The following is a 22,754-nucleotide window of genomic DNA, read 5'->3' as shown; positions in this document are numbered from 1 at the left end:
CTAAATTAACCTTATCCTTGAATCAGAATTAACTATAGAAAGCTACCATATTTATATCACAGAAGACTGACCGCTAAAAGACATCGTAAGATGAACTGATAAGGATAGAGGTTACTGAAAGATTTCTGTTAAAGCCTTTGTTAGCACCAGATTGTCTCATCAGAAAATTTAACCACCAGATTACAATTTCAATGGAAAACAAAAGGCTATCACACCTCCATAATCCCCCTACAGACTAGAACAAAGGCGATCCCAGGGATCGCGAAAAGTGCCTTTAAAGTGTCTGTTTATTTAAATCAACTCTTTTTTACACGATCATTGTCCTTCTTTTCGTCAAGTCTGGGGCGATAGTATACTTCTTTGTGATCTTTTGACTACTAAAGTCATTAAGAACACGAAGCCTTGTTTACCATATTTGACTTGGAGAACATGAAATCCCGTTTACAGTATTTGAGTTGGTAAGTTGATCACCTCTTAGTGAAACATTTCACAACGTAAAACTCCTACGTGTGGGACGGCTGAAGTGTTGACTTAATCAGCTAATCCGCTGATACGCACAGCCAATTAACTGGTTGGCAATGTTCGCGGAGCAATTAGAGTGGTATGTACACTGGTTGGAGAGGAGATAAGGAACTGTAGGCAATAGAGAAAGCAGTTAGACAGTTTGCAGTCGATATCTTATTTGAAATTTCACATTCAAAATTAATAAAATAAAATAAGATAAACCGTTGCACAAGGAACCCCACCCCTCCCCCACCCCAGGGGACTGCCCTTTGCAAAATCATATAAAAAGTGTCGGAATATGCAGTTTAGGGCTTCATTATCTCAATGTATTTTGAATCATGGGAAAAAACACCAAGCTCGGCGCTTTCAACACGTGATATGGCAGGGACCATCTTCTCATGGGTATGGCATTGTCTGCTCGCTAACGTTCACGCCAAGCTGTACGTATTTGCAAAACATAAACAATAGCTATATAAATACGTACAGCCTCAGGCTGGTGTGAATAGCAATGGCATACCATCAAGAAGATAGTCCCTGCTATATCACGTGATGAAAGCGCCAACCTTGGCGCTTTTTTCCCATGATTCAAACTACATTAACATAACGAAGTCCTAAACTGCAACTTCCGACACTTTTTTATCCGTTTTTGTAAAAAAATTATTTATAAATGACTTTTGCCGAATAAGCGAACCAAAAGCTAGCACATATGTCAAAAAATCAGCCTTGGTGAAAAGACACAACATATTTCCATGTGTACTTTAGCAATGCATTGAAAATCAAATGTGAAAGTTACAAGATATTTGTATCAAGTGCATGATGACATTGTCACATATTGGCTAGCATCTGAGTAAATAGCGCCAACCCTGCCTCATTTCGATAGCTTACATAATGTTATACCGTCAGTGATTGGCTGCTGTTAGACCACCAATGAAATTATCTGAGTAAATAGCGCCAATCCTGCCTCATTTCGATAGCTTACATAATGTTATACCGTCAGTGATTGGCTGCTGTTAGACCACCAATGAAATTATCTGAGTAAATAGCGCCAATCCTGCCTCATTTCGATAGCTTACATAATGTTATACCGTCAGTGATTGACTGCTGTTAGAACACCAATGAAATTATCTGAGTAAATAGCGCCAACCCTGCCTCATTTCGATAGCTTACATAATGTTATACCGTCAGTGATTGGCTGCTGTTAGACCACCAATGAAATTATCTGAGTAAATAGCGCCCACCCTGCCTCGTTTCAATATCTCCATGTGTAACGATCGGTGAGTGGCTGCAGTTAGACTGCTAATGAAAATGTTAATCTTTTGCAGGGAGTAGGCCTAGAGCTAAATTTCTGCAAACTGAATAAAGATGAAGAAATAGCACTACCATGTCAATGTCAACGTTATAAACACATTTATTAATGGTGTCATCGTTGGTTTACTGACTCTTTCTATCGTCGAAAACATTTCGTATTGTTTCAAAAGACAAGGATTAGGCAGTAGATGAACCCGTATTTGTTTTAAAATCAGACGTAAAATTGACACAAAGTGATATAAACTGTTTTTATCGAATCTCTTAGGATTTGTAACTGATGCACTCCACTGTTCAGGTCTTCTGTCATGTGCGCATCTAAATAAATCAGTTTGATCGAATGTGATGTGTTTGCTAACCCACTGCATAGACATGTGACTTTATTGTCCTACCTCTTGCCTATGGTGTTATCAGCATGTATAATTCATTTACTTAGCTCCAACTTTGGGTTGAGTGTTGGTCACATAAACAGCAAATTCAAAGGTAGCAAACCAATTTATTTTCAAATCACTACAGCTGCAATAGCTGTATACTTGTCTCGATCATATATAAATAAATAAATGGTCAATTTTATCTTTTGCAGTGAATTCGATAGCTCATTGTTAAAACTCCAAATAACGTTTCACAGTCTCTTACAAACGATGTTATCATTTAGATGATAGTAAAGCGACCGTCGTACTATGTTGTTTAATTTCAGAACATATTCGTAATATCAAAGGAATGACATAATTTTGAAACCGATTTAGGCGGCTTTTGTCTCTGAGTCTGAAATGTACTTTATAAGTGAACATAGACTTAAATTGTACTTAATAGGTGAACATAGACTTAAAGTGCACTTTATAAGTGAACACAGACCACAATATTCGATTATTTTATTTCTTGCACCACACAGTGCATTCCACCGTATTCCACTGACTTTATATTCTTACATGTGGTCATGTTAGCCTTTGAAGATTCACAATGGAAAACAGTATATTGCTTGAAATAGTAAAATAAACCTGATTGTAAAGACCTTTCATCATTCTTTGCTTACACATCATTCGTACTGAAAACCGTGACTTGACACAAACTTATTTAACTAAATACCTTATCATTGAGAACAATACAATGTTATAAAATATTACTTGTGAAATATGACCCAATCTTTCTATTTACTTTGCATTTTAACCATTAGCCCCTTAAACCAACATTTAAATAAACACAATATTTCATTTCACATTGTAAATAGTAAAGATTGAAGTGATTTCGTGTTTTCACATGCACACTCCTAATCATCTCTGAACAGTAAGTTGCGCAGAACGGCGAAGCAGAAGTCACAAATCAACATAAATTTCCACTTGACATGCAAAGAAGTCTGTAACAATGGTTTACATCATAGCTGGATAACTTACATTAAAGGGACAAAGTCAGCCATTTTTCATGAATTTTGTTTGATGCAATATACTATTTACATTGTTTGACATGTTGAAAGATACTGAATGAATGGGTGACCATGCATATATTCGACCCCGGTTTTAGACAAATTAAATGAAACCATCGCGAAAATGAATTAATGGACATGACCATTAATTCATTTTCGCGATGGTTTCATGTCTCGTGTCTAAAACCGGGGTCGAATATATGCATTGTCACCCATTTACTCAGTATCTTTAAACATATTAAACAATATAAGTAGTATCTCGTATCGAACAAAATTCAAAAAATGGCCGACTTTGTCCTTTAAAAGAATTGAAAAAGATAATGTTGCCCCTGTTGCTCTCTGTAGCTAAAAACAAATGAGATCGTAATTATCAACCCACAAAATATGTATCTATAAGGACCTTCTCCCCTGCCATGCAATTTTGACCGTGATTTTTTACACAAACATTCTCTAAAATGATCAATTTGAACTATCTGCTTTGAATGAGTTGCCGTTAACTTGATAACCCAATAAATTATGAGTTCTTTACGTGTCTGACGCCGATAGAGGTCATAATTGTTAAAATACAGTCACGCGTACTTTACGTCTGACCAATAGGTAAATAATCACATGGCATGTATGCTAAATTTGACAGGGCAATTAGTTTAATGTTGTACACAAATCTTGTATGACGTCAGCGAAACACCACTCATTCAAACTTGGAACATACCTTACCCTGGACGTGCTTTTGTTGTAACGAAAGTGCGCTCAACTTTCGAGTAAAGGGCAAGGTTTTACGTTGGAACAAAATACAGTTTTGTTCGTCAGAAAAATATGGTTCTCTGTAAGAGTTTTTTCGTCGTGGCCGTTCTCATTAACATGAGCAGAGCCAGTGAATTCGGCCAAGAGAAAAAAAATCTGGCTAACTTTTTAAGCAGGACACGAAACATGAAGACGCTTCGCGCTGACGTTTACAAGTCGCTGCCGAATATCGAGGAATCCTTCTTTAATCTGCCGGTTCAGTCTTCTCAGAACTCTGGTGATAAAGATGTATATCGGAATGTGTCGACTGAATGTGCTGAAGATATGATTGAATATACAGCAGATCTACTCAAGAACGAACACTACGCACTCCAAAGTAAGTTTTCAACTGTACGCACTTGCCATTCATAATTTTTTATAACTAAATAAATAATATTTGTCGTAAGTTTGGAGAGTAAGGAACTAACACTTTTATAAAGACTGTTAAAAATTTAAACGTGAGCTAAATGACAGTTTTGTGAGCTCGCTTTGATGTACAAGAGTTTCGACAAAATTTTATGTATGTATGTATGTATGTATGTATGTATGTATGTATGTATGTATGTATGTATCTATGTATCTATGTATCTATGTATCTATGTATGTATGTATCTATGTATGTATGTATCTATGTATGTATGTATGTATGTATGTATGCCTTCCTACAGGTGTGCGCTCGTGTCAGACTAAATTACATAAGGCCCATAAATACGCGCTCTACAAACAATACCATGACATAAAGGGGAAGGGGTTAGTTACCTGTATGTATAAATTCCCTCTGACCATACGTCATGGTTGTTCAAAAACCAGGCAACAAGCAACATTTTCGAACTTTTTACTTCTAACTTTTAATTTGGGGAAACGCTGGACTCTAATTAATCGATAATTAATTTTAATTTTCCTGTTTGGGAGAATTAAAATTGTAATTTTTTCGTCGGATTTCCATTCTTCCTTTGCAGGAAGGAGGGCGTCGAGTGACAAAGGCAATGTTACGTAAAACCCTTTGCGCCTTTAAATAATCCTGGGTTCCTAATTTGATTACATAGGAAGGCAATCCTTATTAAGATTTGATGTGAAGGCAGTCCCTATTCACATTTGAGACATCTTAACAGTTTGAACTCTCTGCACATATTTTCAGTGTTTTCTGCCAATGGAGGCATCGCAAAAGATTTCATGGTAACAGGAAGCTGCCAGGATATAGGAACATTCAGCCAGTGTTTAGCCGTGCTTGATACACCAACAACGTCTAACTTTAAGGGGAAGTACTGCCTGGTTGGAATAGAGCAAGATGCAGATGTACCGGTAGGTTAAATATTGTTAGATTCCTGCTATGAAGACAGACAATTACTTTGCAATTATTAAATATGACATTAAACTGGTCCAATAATCATTTTCATTCAAGGTAATACATTACCAGGTCCATGGGACATTTGAGATTTACAAATTTAAGTAGGACCATCCTGAACTTAAAGATAGTTTACCAAATGAACTTTGAAATTGCGATAGTAAAAGGACACAATGCATGTCACTTTATGAAAGACACTGAGATAACATCAGCCCATCAATCCAATTACAGACCCACATAGTGCAAATACTGACAGTGAGACACAGAAACGGGGACAGTTGTGAAGCATTTTCAATTCGAGGTGTTTGCCTGGGGTCATATCAAAGCTAGATTCTATAGTGTGTATCAACGACAGAAGATATATCAGAGAATGTAAACAGAAAATGGGGAGATAGCGGAATATGACAACAATTCAAAAAACGCCTCAACTTTTAATCCATCGGCAAATGCGCATGTGCAGATTACATTTATTGGTGACAACTTTGTGCACTGTCTACTTCAGAAGAATAAGCTTCACTATTTCTTTCATGTTCACTATTTCTTTATATGTTTCACTATTTCTTTATATGTTTCATAAAATTATAATCTTTAACATTTTCAATTTCGATCAACAAGCTGTTATGCATTTGTTGGTCCGTATTTCATCTGGTTTGTCTCTACGTATATCTTTATGTCAACTTCCATTATTTTCATCAGAGTACCGAGTTACTGTTCTTTCGCTTCGGCTTCTGCCTTCCGGATTCCTGCTCAGACGAAGACGTGGTTGAGATTATCAAAATCAGTGAGTTTACCAATTTATTACTTAGATAATTTGAAAAATAATCAATCGGGGAGAAATATAAAATGTATCTGGACGCACGAATCTGAATAATAATTATCTATTATAATTCCAGTCCACATATTTTACAAAAATAGAAACTCAATGACGCCTACACGTTATTCTCCCATGTACAGAACGGAAAATTATCAGTGTGGTTTCTATAAAATGGCAAATAATAATGTCAACGATTCGCTTTCGTTTTTTCAAACCCCAGTCAGGGTAAATGGCATCTTCCTTGGTTGAAACCTGCCCCAGGTCAAATATATTTCTCTTTCCACTATTCAAGTCCTTGGAATAAATTCTTCCTTCGATTAAAAACAACTTTAATTTAAGTAAAAGTACGTGATTATCCTATGATAACATTTATAAATGGTGGTTGAGACTTAGATTCTTTCTGTTTATCACGTATGTTAATTAAGATGTTATTCTTATTTGTCTTGCACTGACTTGCTTTATGCATTTTCTGTTTCTACGTATGTTCTTAATCGAGTTCTTAGGGGGCTCTGATAGAAATTACAATTAAATGTGTAACTCGCCTTCGATCTGTAAATAATAAAATAAATATGATAATAATAATGAAAATGAAAATGATAATAATAATAATAATAATAATAATAATAATAATAATAATAATAATAATAATAATAATAATAATAATAATTAGTAGTAGTAGTAGTAGTAGTATTTTGTTGTTATTGTTATTAATATTTTTATTTGTTTATCTATCTATCTATCTATCTATCTATCTATCTATCTATCTATCTATCTATCTATCTATCTATCTATCTATCTATCTATCTATTTATTATATATTTTTGTTCAGTGGTCAGTGAATCTGTGTACTCTTGGAACGTAGAGTCATCGTGCATTGAAAAGAAACCAATTGACGCTGGTACTGTAGTGTTCATGTAAGTACTGATTTACATCAATGTCCACTTGAAAATAGTATCTTGTTCTCTATAGGTAAATTATGAAAGAAAGATTGGCCATTGTATAGATTATTCAAAGAAGCTGGTCCAATAATCTGGTCTAATAATTTGGTCCATATTTCATAAAGAAATATTGAATGTTCTGCAGACAAACTTCACAACAATTCATTACAAAGAAATGTATACCTTTTCCAGTAAAGATATTCACAATTTTTTAATGTCTTAAACAGATGTTTTGTCGGAATTGTGTTAATTCTTGTCATACTGTCGACATCTTATGATGTGGTAACCAAGACAACCATGCAGAAAATTGGGAAGAAACGAATCGACACGGAAAATAGAACGGGACAGAGTTTCCAACTTGGTAATTCATATATATTATACTAAATGTATTTCAGACTTAATCAGTGTTCTAATGTTTCACTAACGGTGTAAAACGACAAATATGGTGTATCGTGTATTCACAGTTCTTGACTCTCGTTTGTCCCTTTATATCTGTGAACAAAACCTTAGAACATAAATTTGTCCAGGAAAGACATTTTGAAACAAGGGTTGTCTTTGAAGATCTTTTTCAGTTTTTCTTTCACTCTTTCATTGACTGTGTAGGCTGGTGGAAGGCAATTTTGGTAAACTTTTCGTTGTTCAAGAACTGGAACAAACTGACGGCAGAGGGCGGGCCAGGTATACTTCAAATAAATGGCTTTCTTCGCGTATTTGGCGTACAGTGGGCGATGATAACGGGACTGGCAATGGATTACAGAATCAATGATCGTGAGTCCCTCTACGGTGAGTTATTGCCATGATATTAATGATGAAAACTTTCTAGCAATTCAGGTATGTAACACATCTCAGCTGAGTGCGGGCTTTTCAACAGGTTTTACTATGATTACTATTGGGTTTCTCAAGGTTTGATCTGAACAGCCTCAGTAACAAGCCTTATTTGCTCTACAAATCGGAACATCTTCGCTTGTGAACTTAAATTGATGAAATTTCTAACTACGAAATTAGAACAGAAACTAAAAACTTAATCACAACCAATGCTTGAACGAATGAAATACCGTTTGTCAAGGATTTGGCAGATAATTCTGTTGAAATTGTTAAGGTATCTCCAACCTCGATACTTCATAAATTTTGCTCATTCCTTTTCTCAAGGAATCTTGAATTATTTTTCTTCACAATTCCACTTAAAATCACATTTCACTAATGATTCAGTTTGGCATCATTTTTTACAGAACTATCTTATTAGGAAATCAAATAAACTTAACATAACCGGTATTTGACACTAAAATGACTCCCATTCTCCGTGTTAACGTTTTTGGAAAGTTATATTTTAAATTTTCACAAAACACGAGACGATGAAGACTTCTTTACTTCGCATGTTTCAAACCAAGTCCAATGAACTGTAGATCAGCGTAATATTATCCCTCAGCTCAAGTTGCATAAACCGATGGTTCACACACACTAAACGTCTTTCACAAAAGCTTGTCACCATAGGCAACTTCGTTACTGTGACGTCAACTGTTGCATCACCATTTACTGTTGAATCCTTTCAGCAAACCCCATTGGATTCTGGGAAAGTGCAGGGTCTAAGCTTTGGTTCCAACCGATACTGAATATTATGGTGACTGACGTAATTATTGTTAATTTGTAAGTTGGACATTTGATTGGATATTTGATTGTTCTATTTACTCTGAAAATACACTCACCGGATTTTTAACGGCATGAAGGAAAGTGGTCCTTACGATTTGGCCGTGTTATAAGTGATTTATTATCATTCATCTTATTACATGAGAGGACACATCTAGAAGTCGAAATGTGACATCAATAACACAGCCAATCACAATTAACATGACGTCATCTCCTTCGACCTTTTCGAACATCTTATTTGTGATTAAACATTTTTATTCCTTCGAACATTTTCTTTCATCGATATGTGTTCAAAGCCCAGTCCCAAAATTATCATGAAATAAAAAATTGTATTTAAGGATATTTGTTGATGTAATTAAATGTTTTCTGCTGAGTAACCTAGTCTGTTTACTTCATAGTGCAACCACTCAAGCGTACCTGACACTAAAAGAGTTGAAGAAATATGGAAGAATTTACTGGGTACCTTACTTCTTGAAGCATTATTTATTCATTACGATACCAGTGACCTTGAACTTGTTTGGTGTCATGTTTTTGGTCGATTACACTCAAGGTCCATACTGGAACATCTTCTACGGACCCAGACAACAAGCATGCAACGACTACTGGTGGACTCATTTGATCTATATGAACAATATGATACCCTTTCCCGGAGTGCCAACCGACCGTGTAATTATTGCACACGTCACTTTAACAGTGTATGGACGGATGGACGGATTGACGGATGGATGAATGGATGGATGGATGGATGGATGGATGGATGAATGGATGGACGGGTGGGAAGGATGGACGAAGAAGGACGGACAGGTGTATATATATATATATATATATATATATATATATATATATATATTATATATATATATATATATATATATATATATATATGGACAGACAGACAAACTGTATGATTGATTGATTGATTGATTGATTGATATATAGGTAGATTTATACACACAATTGTTACACCGTATCTCCAGGACCAAATAAAAGATTCGTAATCTGTAAAGCACAATACGCATTATCTGTATTGAACCTGCACAATGTGACTTTTCCTGCCTAAGCCATGTTCCGTGGGTAAATTCTTCCTGCAGTTGATGTTGAAACTTCAACTAAATATAGTGCAATGAAATAATAATGCTTAATTTATCTTTCTGTGATATAGATCCACCAATGGATTTAAATGTAATTGGTGTCAGGTATCTTGCGGTTAATTTGGCATATTTTGGTGCACGCATAAGGTACAGGTTAAGCCATGTCTTATAGCCTACACTTATGATTTAGCTAACGCTAGTCAAATTCCACTGTGCAGATAAAGGCAAAGTGATAGGACAAGTCTTTAAGGTAATACCAATAAAAGAAGCTAATAAGACAGAAAATGCATGTGCTATCTAGTATTCAGACCATCGTGTACCGACTTCTGATAAAGAAAACACTCGGAAAATCTTCCTTTATACATCTTTTTACGATAAAACAAGGCTTCCTGGCAGGTTGACCACTTTTGAAAATAAAGTGACCCCATTCTGTGCGAAAATAACAAACATGAACCCCTTTGCAGTTTTCCAATTTCAGGTGATAACACCCGTACCTGGATTTTAACGCCCTCTGTCGTCGGCCATTTAACTGAACGCTCCCTAACAAGTCCTGTTTGTTCATCATTTATTGCAGTGTTTACCCTGGGCATGGTTGCTTGCCCTTGAGATGCAGATGTACTTCATCAGTGCCCCGTTTGTGCTTCTACTCCATAGGTAAGTACAGTTACTGTACATTTCACATCGGTGCCACAAGTCAGCGTACCAAGTCAGCGGACACATGGCATGTACAAAACATACGATTAGCTTTGGTTTCAAAGTAACCGTGACTCATTGATTAATTACAGTAAACCAGAATGGAGTAGCTCTATCTGGACTAAGAAATGAACCAATGAATTACAACTGATCGACAGTATAACTGTTTCTACAATTTCAACTGACAGTTGAAGAGCTGAAGAGGTTTTTATGATTGAGCACAAAACAATACAAGACACTACAATCACAAACAAAACGAGAAGAACAGAAATGTACGAGGTTAAAGAGTTTACATTACATAGGGGACAATCTACCCCATTTTACAAGATAAGTTTTTCAATGTTCATTACTTGCTTGACTTTCTGGATGAAAGAATGTATAGTCGGTTTTACTTTGGTGTGTCGGCTTGCATACAATTGGTATTTTCCTATAAGGATAACATGGTTAAATCATTTACCTTCACTTGGTGCATCCAGTATTATAGATTTACACGAAAATGGTATATCTTTTTCAAGAATTATTTTAAACAAATTTTGTACAGATGCCCCAAAAGACTTTGCATTGTTACAATGCCAGAAAAGGTGTTCCAAGGTTTCTGTTTGACCACACTGACTGCAATTACTATCAGGTCTGATCTTATTTTTAAACAGAAAGCTGTTTGTTGCTACAATATAATGGAGAATTTTGAACTGGAAAACTTGAAGTTTTTCTTCAATGATAATCTTGTATGGGAGATTCCTGATATGTTTCCAGTTTATTTCGGAATCTTTAACATTAATCAAGAGTCCTAAATTTAGCTAAAGAAGTGGGGTGTGCAAATTTTGTCTTCAGTAAAAGCTTATAGAAATCCTGGATGTCCCTTTACCAAAATCTACATTTCTTTCACAAACTGTTATGTTTGTTATGGATTTATCAGCAAGGACTAAAGCTTTCCAACAATGTTGTAAAGCATCGATAATTCCCAAGAAATTGACAAAATTATAGTTGAAATGTTATATTTTCTAACAAAATCATCATACGTCATAAAGTTTCTTTCATCATCAATAAGGTCACGGATATACATATAACACTAGCATCATCAAGTAAGTTCTTATAACAAACTGATTTATCATCAACTAAAATAAACCTATTGTTCCAAAATATACAGAATATATAATATTATAGAAACTTGACCTTTAAACCTAAGTGTTAAGGTGGTGTAATCGGCAAACCCGGAAATGGTTTGTTTCTGACTGTTCGGCTATGTAATACCTTCTATCCGACTCTGCGACCGTACAGGAGCAGCTAGCAGTGACACCGGTCTCCAGTTATGTAGATGGGTGAGACCTTTTTGTGGTTTCGGTAATAAATTTATAACAGCTCTTTTCCGTGAGTTCGGTTATATACCCTTCTTATAAGCAAAGTTAAAAGAGGCTGACAAAGCATCGCCAATTGTTTCCCAGAAAAACAAGTAAAATTCTGGTGGCAGACCATCGCTGCCGGGTGATTTATTTTTGGGAGCACGTTTTATGGCATTATGGATCTCATCCTTGGATAAAGAGGCCGTCACAGAGATGAACTTTGTCTTCATCAATTTTTGGAATATTTGCAGAATTAAAAAAAATCAAAATCGTCAGGATTTTCTTAATTGGGAGATGATGATGTATATAGGTCAGTGAAATAAGATTTTATTTCATGAAAATAGTAAATTCAGAAACACTGTCTATCATACGTCAAACACCACGTGCACAAACAACAGATGACAATAGTTGAGAAACAAGGTGCACACACCCTAACATGCAAACGATCTAGGGAGTACAATCACCTGTCATCGATATAATATAATATCTCTGAGTACAATCACCTGTCATCCATAAATTAAAACAACTTGACCTCTGGTTTCGTAGCAACCCAAGCAAAATCAGTATTGTCAACGGAGTAGAGAACAGAAGTTGTCTGACAAAATTCATCTCTTGACACTCTTCTCTACGCACTACAACTGACATTAACTAAAATGTGAAAACTCAATAATAAAAGTAATGGAGAAACCATCTCTACACGAACCCTCATTAAAGACAGTGAAATATACAACTTCTAATCCGAAGAATTCCGTATTAAATTTTGCATTGCAGGTCTTGGAAGAAAGCTCTCTACGTAGGTGGCGCCATTACGATCATCTGCTCATGCGTCATTGCTGCCTTGGCAACGTACTTTGGGCACTCAGTGGGTCGGGCTCAAGGGTATGGTATAAACGACGTACTGCATTCTAGTATAAGACCTATTGAGTTGTATTATCGACCAATATGGAACTTAAACGTGCCAAGTTTTTTGACAGCTTTATCACTGAGCAAATGATATATCAGCACGACTTTCAAAGGAGAACAAAGGATTAAATCCACAAACACATTTAATGTCAACAACGACTGAAGGACCCAGGAATTTGGGAATGCTTCTTGAAATACCGATCAGCACACGACGCTAACTAATTCCCCACAGACTATACCGACAACAATTGCAATAGTAGCAACCACTACAGAACTGACATTTCCTGAAGTTGTCTGCCCAAAAAGTGTCGAATAAATCAGTTGAGAAGTGCAATAAACATGACGTTTTGTTTTGTCAAATCTTCACAAGTGGCATTTTACATCGTAGTTCGGCTCTTAAAACGAGATCGTTGGAAACACAGGAATCTTTAATAAACGGACTGTCTTAAGTTGATAAATGTGACTGCGATTCAAAGAATTGAAACGACCAATGCATTCCCGGCTTCTATTTGCTGCTCGTTTTGACACAACTACTTGAAAATATATTTTGTCACTATATCTAATTATCTTGTTTTATCTAAATTAGTGAAATATGCTAGCAGCTGAAATACTTCTTAATAGTGATGGTTGCTATGGTGATGACAGTATCTATTATGTTTTTAATAAATTCAAAAATGTCTCTTGTTTGAATAACGGTCCTTTTTTCAAGTGACCGAGATTGATATCTTTCAGAGTCCGAGGACCCTGTTTAACTTTTCACAGTGATAACAACACATCAACAAAACGTTGTCTGAAATGAAGACATCTTCGGTCAACTTTTCACCGTCTGCCAATTTAATGCTTTAGTAAAGATTTCTCTCGTATTTCAGGCCATACAATGATAATTATATGAAACATTTTGGATCGATGTACCACGATATATTGATTGATAAATTTTGGAACTGGTGGCCAAGTTTCTTGGTTTCTCATTTTGTTGGATACTTAGTATTTGTCAATGAAGAAAGGAAATTTAAATTACGATGGGTAAGTGCTATCATGTCTTCGAAATCTCGTTTTGAAATTTGAATTTTAACACTTGGTGACCTTTCTCAAGTCGTTATTTGAACCCTGGCGTTTGCATTGTTCTATATTTTCAATAAAAACTGTACCCTGCTGACGATCCAATATGTTTTTGTAAACATCCATGTCTTCAAAGATTTCTATCAATGTTATTCTGCAAACTATCGCATTTCCAGAATCTACTATTCATTTTGTGGTCCATGCCTATTTCTGCACCAACCATGACCATTTCAAACCGCATCAACAGAAATAGGCTCAGGTTGAAATAGGCAACCTGACTGACTAGCAAACCTAATGAGATCATTATCCCAATCTTGATTTCCAAAACTTAATTTTTGCAGTACTACAACGTCATTGGCTGGACGTTTTCAACGTTGGCTGCTGTCAGTATCATATACGGCATCTGGCCCACGTATAGAGGAACACCAATGCCACAATGGGAGTCTGTTCTATACTTGACGTATTATCACACTGCATTCTGTTCAGCTATATGTTGGATAATATTCGCTTGTGTGACTGGCAACGGAGGTATGCTTGTACAGAGCTTTAGCGTTGGCAAGAGTTCTGATTATTGCAAGGCAAAATTTGTGTGATCTTCCCAAATCTTTTGTATGAAACACCGTTCTACCTCTATGACATATATATCCGACGATGAAATTATGATTTAAACCCCCCACTCCCGCCCAACAAGAAGAGTGATGTGTCATGCATATATACGTTTTCAATAGCGTGACCTTAGCACGTATAGAGTAGGAATTTGTCACGATATTGAAACAGAACTAACCCCACCCTAAACACAAATACTTTCCTTTGTCATACATTAACTTTTACTCAGTCTGTTCAGTGTCTATGCTTTAAAAGGGTTAAATGAAGAATTGTGGCAGAATGTCGTATGTGAAATGCTCTCTCCTTAAAAGAAATAAAGCAAACACCAATGAATTCTGAAAACACTCAATTTGACAAAACAAAAGCATGAACATAGAAAATTTGAACCCCGGGATGGTTATTCACTGACATTTTTCCATGGCAGCATTTACAATGACCATGTTCATGATATTTATTTAATATACTGATAGGACCCGTCAAGACGTATTTGATGGCCAAGCTTTGGATTCCTCTTGGACGGTCAGCTTTCACATCTTACCTTTGGCATAAACCGTTGATGGCAGTATTCATGTATTCGTTGAATAAGCTATTTTTCTACACGACATTCTCCTTTGTAAGTTTATCAAAAGTCACCTCTCACTTGCACATATTCTCTAAATCGAAGCAAGTATTGCATCAGTGTTCAAGTTTCCTTTCTGATCTGCATTACTTATAAAGAACACTGAAATCCCATCCATGACACTTGACACAGCCGTTACAGCGTGCCCAATATGTATTGGCAAGCCGTAAACGGGTGCAAGTGCAATTCATGGGTGCTCAGCGAAAGGCGCCAATATATCAGTCAACTGATTTTTAAGCCTCACATAACTCAACGCACATCGATAGAATATTTTTCTTCTTTTTCCCCAGATCTACCTATTTCTGGCAATGTATGTGTTCATATCTGGTGTCAGTTTAGTCTTCAATTTGTGCGTGGAAGCTCCTATTCTTGGTATTTGGGTACTCATCGAAGGAGAGTTGTACAAACGACGAGCTAGACAGTCCTGCAGAAGACAAGACCATGTCACCGAACAAGTAGACACATCTGAAGAAGAACACTAAAGCCATCCTTTTAATTGTTTTAATCAGGGCTTGTTGAAGATTGCATGTCGTCATGAATAAATAACCCTCCGTATATAGTAAATTGGTAAATTATACTGCAGCTTATCAAGGACCTATCCTCCTTCAGTCTTGCCAAAACTCTAAATTGTTATATTTGTAGTTACAAAGAGAGGAAGACGCACGAAGATGCACGTAGACTGGGTTGAACACGAAGACGTACAGAAGACTTTGGTGAACAGATAGAGAAATTGACAGCTTTGAGGAACTTTACAAAATAGAGCATAGCCGGTGTGTTTTTGCTCTGTCTGTTGTTAACACCATTGGAACTAAGTTAGGATAATTGGATATCGTATTAACGTTGATTTAATCAGCAAATGCAAGTTCATCTATTTTTCTTTCTTTTTTTTTTGCAATGCACATGTTTTCATGGCTAATTTGTAATATTTCAACTTTAAACTACAAGGTACCTATCAATTTTGATAACTTTAAACTATTTTAAGAACCAATTCTCTCAAATTGATTCCAATCGTGTTTATTGTTGTTAAATCTGAGAGTTTAATAGTAGTGTATAGCATAGCTGTGGAAACGCAGCTATCTGTTGGCGGGGTTGCGTGCGTCTTTATGTGGGTCAAAGGTCAACCCCGCCACGCGGGGTTGACCTTTGACCCACATGAAGACGCACGCAACCCCGCCAACAGATAGCTGCGTTTCCACAGCTATGTATAGCATTGCTCAGGTGTTCCTACCTACCTATATGCCTACCTACCTACCTACCTACACATACACGCACACATACACATACATACATACGTACGTACGTACGTACATACATACATACATACATACATACATACATACATACATACATACATACATACATACATACATACATACATACATGCATGCATGCATGCACGCGCACACACACACACACAAACACACACACACACACATACATACATACATACATACATACATACATACATACATACATACATACATACATACATACATACATACATACATACATACATACATACATACATACATACATACATACATACATACATACATACATACATACATACATACATACATACATACATACATACATACATATTGTACACTCTGGCTGTCTTTAGTTTAATCAATTTTGCGAACTCATTAGACTTGTAGCCGAAATATCTTAAATTACTAAAGTTTTTTTTTGCATAGAATATGCAATTTTAAAGTAATAGTTAATATAGAGAAAGATAATGATAATTCTTTACAGTGTGGTAATTCATCGCCGAAACTTTCTTCTAATCAGGTCACCAAAAATCATATAATTGGAACTCTTAACCTGTAAATTTATAAGAACTGTTCAATTTTAGCAGTCTTTGGCCAAAGTATTGTCCGTTGAACAAGATCAACCACGTCAACGTAAAATACAAATTACGGCGATTTTTAAAAAGATTATTGAAAGACGCCCTCATTAATCCCTGGTTCTCGCATTAGTGGATTTGTGTGTTCGTTCCGTTACAGGCACATGAGGTGCAACTTTGATATTATTTTCATGATTTAATATTTAAATTAAAATTTGTTCATAGAAATATTTTTACTCAGAGATGTTTACTAAAGTATAATTCTCTACTTTGTAGGACTGCATGGGGGAGTTTTCAGTTAAACAAATAACAAACGAGTGCCGCACCCAAATATGGCCGCCTCCATGCAACTACATGATAAACAGCGTAAATGGCGCACGTACACCTTTGAATATTTACAAATACGACATGGTTCAACCGACTGGAAGGACGGGAAAGGGATTCTCTCCATTTTGACAAAAAAATCTCCGTCTTTCTCCTAATATGGCAAGATTTTGAAAGTGGTGGGAAATTTAAAATGAACAATTTTTTTTTCAATTTCTTGCTTATTCTTCAGGCAAATAGTGTTGAGGCATAGTTAATGACTATATGTTCAATTTGAAGATTGCAATGAATATCTGAGGACATTGGAGGTACTTCGAGGTTTGACAAATTTCGCAGAGTTGCAGCTCATGGGCCTTTAACGCTTTGTCATTCTTCTCTTCTCCATTGAAATCGTTATCGACTGAATAAATTTACTGTATTGATAGCAAAATTGGTCTGTTAAATACAATGCAATAAGTCAATATATTGTTTTATTTTTGTTCCGTCTTCCTACGTACTTTCAAGTCATCGCTGACCACAGGTCAATCGTATCATGAAAAGGGAGTGTCTCATTCAACGTCATTGCTTCACGTAAGCGTGTAACGATTCAAATACGTACACAAATTTTATTTTTACTTTGAATTCACCAGAAGACACGCTCTTATTTTACTTCAACTTTTATGACATCGACTTACAATGTTAATATCAAGAATTTTTGGTTTTATCGAACTTTGATAAAACAGCCTGCATACCATGGTGACGACTCCTTGAAACTATTTAGTATTATAATCAGCCGTGCGAGGGCGGAGCCAAGATGAGGCTGTTTGCCAACGTGTACGAGGCTTTATCATTGTGCTTTTATAATGATAATTTATGGCACTTTACATACAAACAAATAAATCCATCGTTCAACAACGTGTTCGTCTGAACTTCCGTATAGTGACATTTCTTGTCTGACGTTATCGAACTGGTGGCGGCGTGGAATGGTCTGCTTTATGCTGTTTGTAATCTCTGCCATATTCACAGAGGTAGGTCGAACGTTTATTAGAAGTTTATTTCTCACTCAGTATCAGAAACACATTTTTCGTCGTTAGGTTCCACCTAAGTCGAAGACTTCATCAGCCAATGTTTTCATATTTGTATTTGGATGAAATGCTTTCATGAACTTCCGCCTACGTTTGCGAAGACCTCATGTAAACTGAACAAAATATTTCGGCAAATGCGTCAAATCTCGGCAAATTACGTAAAAAATCTCGGCAAATCACAACTGGTGTGATTAAAAATATCACTGACTTCCTTATTCTATCGCCAGTTTACCCTACATTTTGGCAATTCTGTTTGATAATTTTGTGCGATAAAAATTGTGTGTCTTTTCTCGGAGTCGATCATTTAGGCGTGGGTGTGATACGCGATGTCAGCGTACAAAGGTCGTAGAATCAGAGGTATATATCCTGTAACATTTATTCTGACCGAATAGTAGTGGGTTAGATCATTAATATACATTACTTTCTACTACAGGAATTATGTCAACGTTCTCGATATCTATCATTTTAAACGTAATTTAATGACATTTTGTCATTGGCTCTTTTTAGCATCTGTCAAAGTTTTCACTGATAAAATAATATCCAAGGCTTGTCCTCAAATTTATTCTGACACCTTTCAAAATGGTCACGTGGCCTGTTGTGTTTCGGTTAACGTCACATTCACCTGGAAAGAATAAATATAGAATCCGTACCGTTACAAAACTAGATATGTTCTTTTTTGTGAGAAGTAGGGAAGTAATGCCGAGTAAAGTAATTGTACGAAGTTGCTCAATTATTTATGTCCATATCGAAGACAAAAATGTGTTAGAATATCATCGTGTGTGAGTGATGGACGAATCAATATTATCAAAAACATAAATCTGAGAAGTCTTATCTATGTACGCAGTTTGTGCAGTTTGCTGGCAACGCTTTGTACCGTGTTTCCTCTGATACTCGTAGCATTCATAGGGCACCCCGAAACCCGCGATATGGAACTGTTATAGGGAAGTTGTTGGTACTGAAACTTTTCTATTTTTATCGCTTTGTTTATTTTAAGTGTGAACTCCTCGTGTCCAGTTTAACAATCACAGGCAAGAATCGTACGATAGTAGATTTTCAAGACTTCATAGGGCCAACTTGACAAGAGGAAAGCGAGAAAAGAGCACAGTTGAGTAAGATAAGGTACGGTGTCAATCCAATAACTGATATATCGCACAGATTGCAGACAGAAATAGTGCCAAAGGCATGGTTTGTACGCTTCATATGCATCTTCATGTTCTCCGAGTGATTGATTGTCGATCATTGAGATGAACTGACACTAGTTCATTCAGCGAATTCACTGCCGCACTGTCAGAGAGAGAGAGAGAGAGAGAGAGAGAGAGAGAGAGAGAGAGAGAGAGAGAGAGAGACTCAGGATAATCTCTTTCTAGTGTCATTTCTAAATTGCCCAGCCAAGATTTTTCTTTGCCAACGCCGGGTAGAAGTGACCTTATCTCGTTTCACTGTATTTCTGTCACGCCGTGTCGTTCTACAATTACTGTATCAATGGATTTAGCAAAACGAGTTTGCAATCCCTTTCGTAGTAACTGAAACCGTTATGCATGTTTATTGAACCATTACTTCCTGTGTTGTCAGACCATATTTTTAAGGGCAGCAAAAGCGGGAGAAGAATATTAGATATATTAAACTCCTCCTCCCAGTAAAGTCTGCCATTTTTTTATTTTAGATTTTTAAACATGGCGTCACGAGGTATGTTGTCTCTAGCTATAATGGTCAACATTATCGTCATAGAAAATGTGTGACATCAAATCCTTCTTGTTAAAATTCAAGCTTAAAATAAGGTAACTACCAGGTTCAATTTCAGTTTTATGATCCTCTTTCTCCTTAATTTGTATCTGTAGGAATCAACTGTTATCCCATATACACTAGGTCAGTAACAGAGTGGAAACAGTCAGAAGTAACGGACATGGTGGGTCTGTCCTCAACAACTGTTGGTGACAGATCTGCCTCAAATCTGACCGAACCGTCGACGATGATTGTTGTTACGTCACAAGATAGAGTAACGTCATCAGTGCTGACATCATCACTCGGCACAACAACAGACTTTGGGGATGATGATGGTGATGATATAACTACGTTTATAATTGTTGGTTGTGTGGCAACCACAGTCATTGTGATTGTTGTCGTCGCCATTATTTTGATCTGCATATTTCGCCGTCGAAAATCGTCGATGACGACAGCCGAAACGGAAACGGAGCCTGCTGTCGGTGAAACGGGTTTTCAAGAGGGATACTACAAAAATGTTTCCAAAGACGGGAATGTTGAGGAACAGGGCGACGGGGATTCATGGAAAGACGAAAAGGGGGACGCTGAGTCAGACAGTGATGCGTCTTACGAAAATGTTGACCCCAACAATCAGGACAACGAGATTGAAAGCGAAGACAGAGCTGGTATGACTTACGAAAATTTTGATCAAAAGAAAGAGAACGGTAGCCTTGGAAATGAACTTGAAGATGGCAAGTCGTACGTAAACTTGAATTGTGAAATTACTAATCATGAGCTTGACAAAGAACATACAGTCGCTACATCGTATGAACCTGTAGAACTTAACCGTTATAATCACAAGTACATTTCGGTCGCTAAACATACTAAAAAGCCAGAGACTACTGTCAACGAATGTGAGGGCGACAATCGCCATCAGCAAGGACGCAAAGCTCTCTTACCTCCCAATAAACGTAACAAAGCCACAAAGAATATGGAAGTACCGACACTGCAGTACGAATCGGTTGTTTTAGATGATGAACAAGTTTCACATGTCGACGTTATTTTGAAAAATCCTATGATTGGACACAGCTATGCGAACGCAGGGCATGAGCGTTGGAAGGCAAGCCCCAAAGTGCCGCCAAAACTACCAAAAAAATAACCTGCCGCGCGTTGCCATGACATTAGAATTATATGTGTACGAAAGACTAGATTATTTACATGTGACGTAAACGCGAATAGCTGAGATGTAAGATGAGAGAGATAAGAGATGAAAACAAAACACTGACAATCCGCAATGTGGGCTGTTTGGGTTCAAAACACAAAATTACCTTCAGATGGCTAAATACGATGCGTCTTTAGCATTTGTATGTATTACATTAAGGGCAAAGTTCAGGAAAGAAAAAAACGATTAAAATATTAAACATTAAATTAAACATTTGTTATGGAGTTGAAGGGAGCTTGATAAAAAACTTGAAAACGATAAAATGTATTACTTCATGTTATTCGGACACATTTACATTTGCTTTGAATAATTCACAGTTCATCCTTTACAGTTTATTCTTTGGATAATTCACAGTTTATCTCATAAATACAGTTTGTACGTCTGTAACGCTACTCAAGACAAACGAAAACAGTTTTTGTTATTTTTTCTTTTCAGAACAAATTTACATCCTTGAAAAGCGGAACTGTTTTGAAAGATTTACTGCATTAAGGACAGTTTAGTTCCATAATATGTTTTTAGTTGTCAGTTCCGTGTATGGACGTCAGTTGTAGGCTTGCTTGCTTTACTGTAAGGTCCCATATTCAGGCTCGGGTTCAGTTGTCGACATATCCCTTGTATTATGTAAAATGTACATTGCTATTATTGGCAATGGATCCAAGTCCAGAATTAAATGTAGAATCTAACATCATATAGTCATGGGGTCAATACGTGTCATAGCAAATCTTAGCGTAGAGCTTAGCTGAGACAAGAGACAAGAGGAACTAACATTCCTACCTGCTGTCTCTATTGTGATTGTTTTTTGCATTTATGACGAGACTTAACCCTTTGAGTGCTGTATTTTTTCCCACCAAAATTTTAGTGCAACATTTTACAATTTTTATGAATTTTTTTGTAATTTTTTGATTATTTTGGACCAAACGGACATCACATTTCATTAGGTACAAGTTTTCATCAAAATTTTGGCAAAAATCTGAAAAGAATTGACTAGGGCACATGTCATAAAGGCAAGAAAAGTTTACTTTGGCGCTCAAAGGGTTAACATTTATGACGAGACTAACATTTATGACGAGACTAACATTTATGACGAGACTGAACGAGACTGAAAAGTGCAAAAAAGCAGTACAATTCTTTCAACCCATTCAAAATACACAGCAAATTTCGAAAAGCAAAAATTTATATATTTTATTCCAACTACCTCTTCCCAAGATGCAATTTCCAATCCATAAATTAGGTCTCCAGACAAAAGCAGCCACACGAGTTATTAAAGAAGAGAGTGGGAACATTTTGTTACGGGCGTCACCAGTACAGAGTATCTTGAGCAGTGTAGAACACACCGTAGACCTATGACCTGTCTTATTCAAAAACTCGTAAGATATTGTTTACACGATATAAGTCTCTTGTTCACTTTTGTCGAATAAAACCACTGGTAACCTGGGACCAATCAGTGTCTCTGTCTTGGAAATCTTTCGATATAATGGTTAGGATCTATTACCTAGGAAACGACAGACTCTTGTCATGGCAATTACAGTCTACGAT

General features: G+C 36.4%; 2 protein-coding genes across 3 annotated transcripts; both read left to right on the top strand.

Annotated features, from left to right (window-relative positions):
* Positions 1-3,944: 3,944 nt before the first annotated feature.
* Positions 3,945-16,065, top strand: LOC139118311 (O-acyltransferase like protein-like). Its single transcript, XM_070681568.1, has 14 exons — positions 3,945-4,346; positions 5,148-5,311; positions 6,051-6,135; positions 6,998-7,082; positions 7,334-7,467; positions 7,710-7,889; positions 8,657-8,750; positions 9,149-9,416; positions 10,416-10,495; positions 12,646-12,753; positions 13,647-13,800; positions 14,178-14,364; positions 14,913-15,055; positions 15,352-16,065. The coding sequence occupies exons 1-14, from the start codon at positions 4,043-4,045 to the stop codon at positions 15,541-15,543; spliced, it is 2,178 nt and encodes a 725-aa protein (XP_070537669.1). The 5' UTR covers positions 3,945-4,042; the 3' UTR covers positions 15,544-16,065.
* Positions 16,066-18,099: 2,034 nt separating this feature from the next.
* LOC139119480 (uncharacterized) lies at positions 18,100-22,655 on the top strand. 2 transcript variants are annotated; one of them, XM_070683320.1, is made up of 3 exons: positions 18,100-18,238; positions 19,290-19,414; positions 20,134-22,655. In XM_070683320.1, the coding sequence occupies exon 3, from the start codon at positions 20,199-20,201 to the stop codon at positions 21,153-21,155; it is 957 nt and encodes a 318-aa protein (XP_070539421.1). In that variant the 5' UTR covers positions 18,100-18,238; positions 19,290-19,414; positions 20,134-20,198; the 3' UTR covers positions 21,156-22,655. The 2 variants fall into 2 exon arrangements, with proteins under 2 accessions (XP_070539421.1, XP_070539422.1); XM_070683321.1 differs by lacking the exon at positions 19,290-19,414 and having other exon boundaries at positions 18,112-18,238.
* Positions 22,656-22,754: the final 99 nt, after the last annotated feature.

This window comes from Ptychodera flava, chromosome 19 (assembly GCF_041260155.1).
Source record: "Ptychodera flava strain L36383 chromosome 19, AS_Pfla_20210202, whole genome shotgun sequence".
Classification (NCBI taxonomy): domain Eukaryota; kingdom Metazoa; phylum Hemichordata; class Enteropneusta; family Ptychoderidae; genus Ptychodera; species Ptychodera flava.
This window is presented reverse-complemented; position numbering and strand designations above follow the sequence as displayed.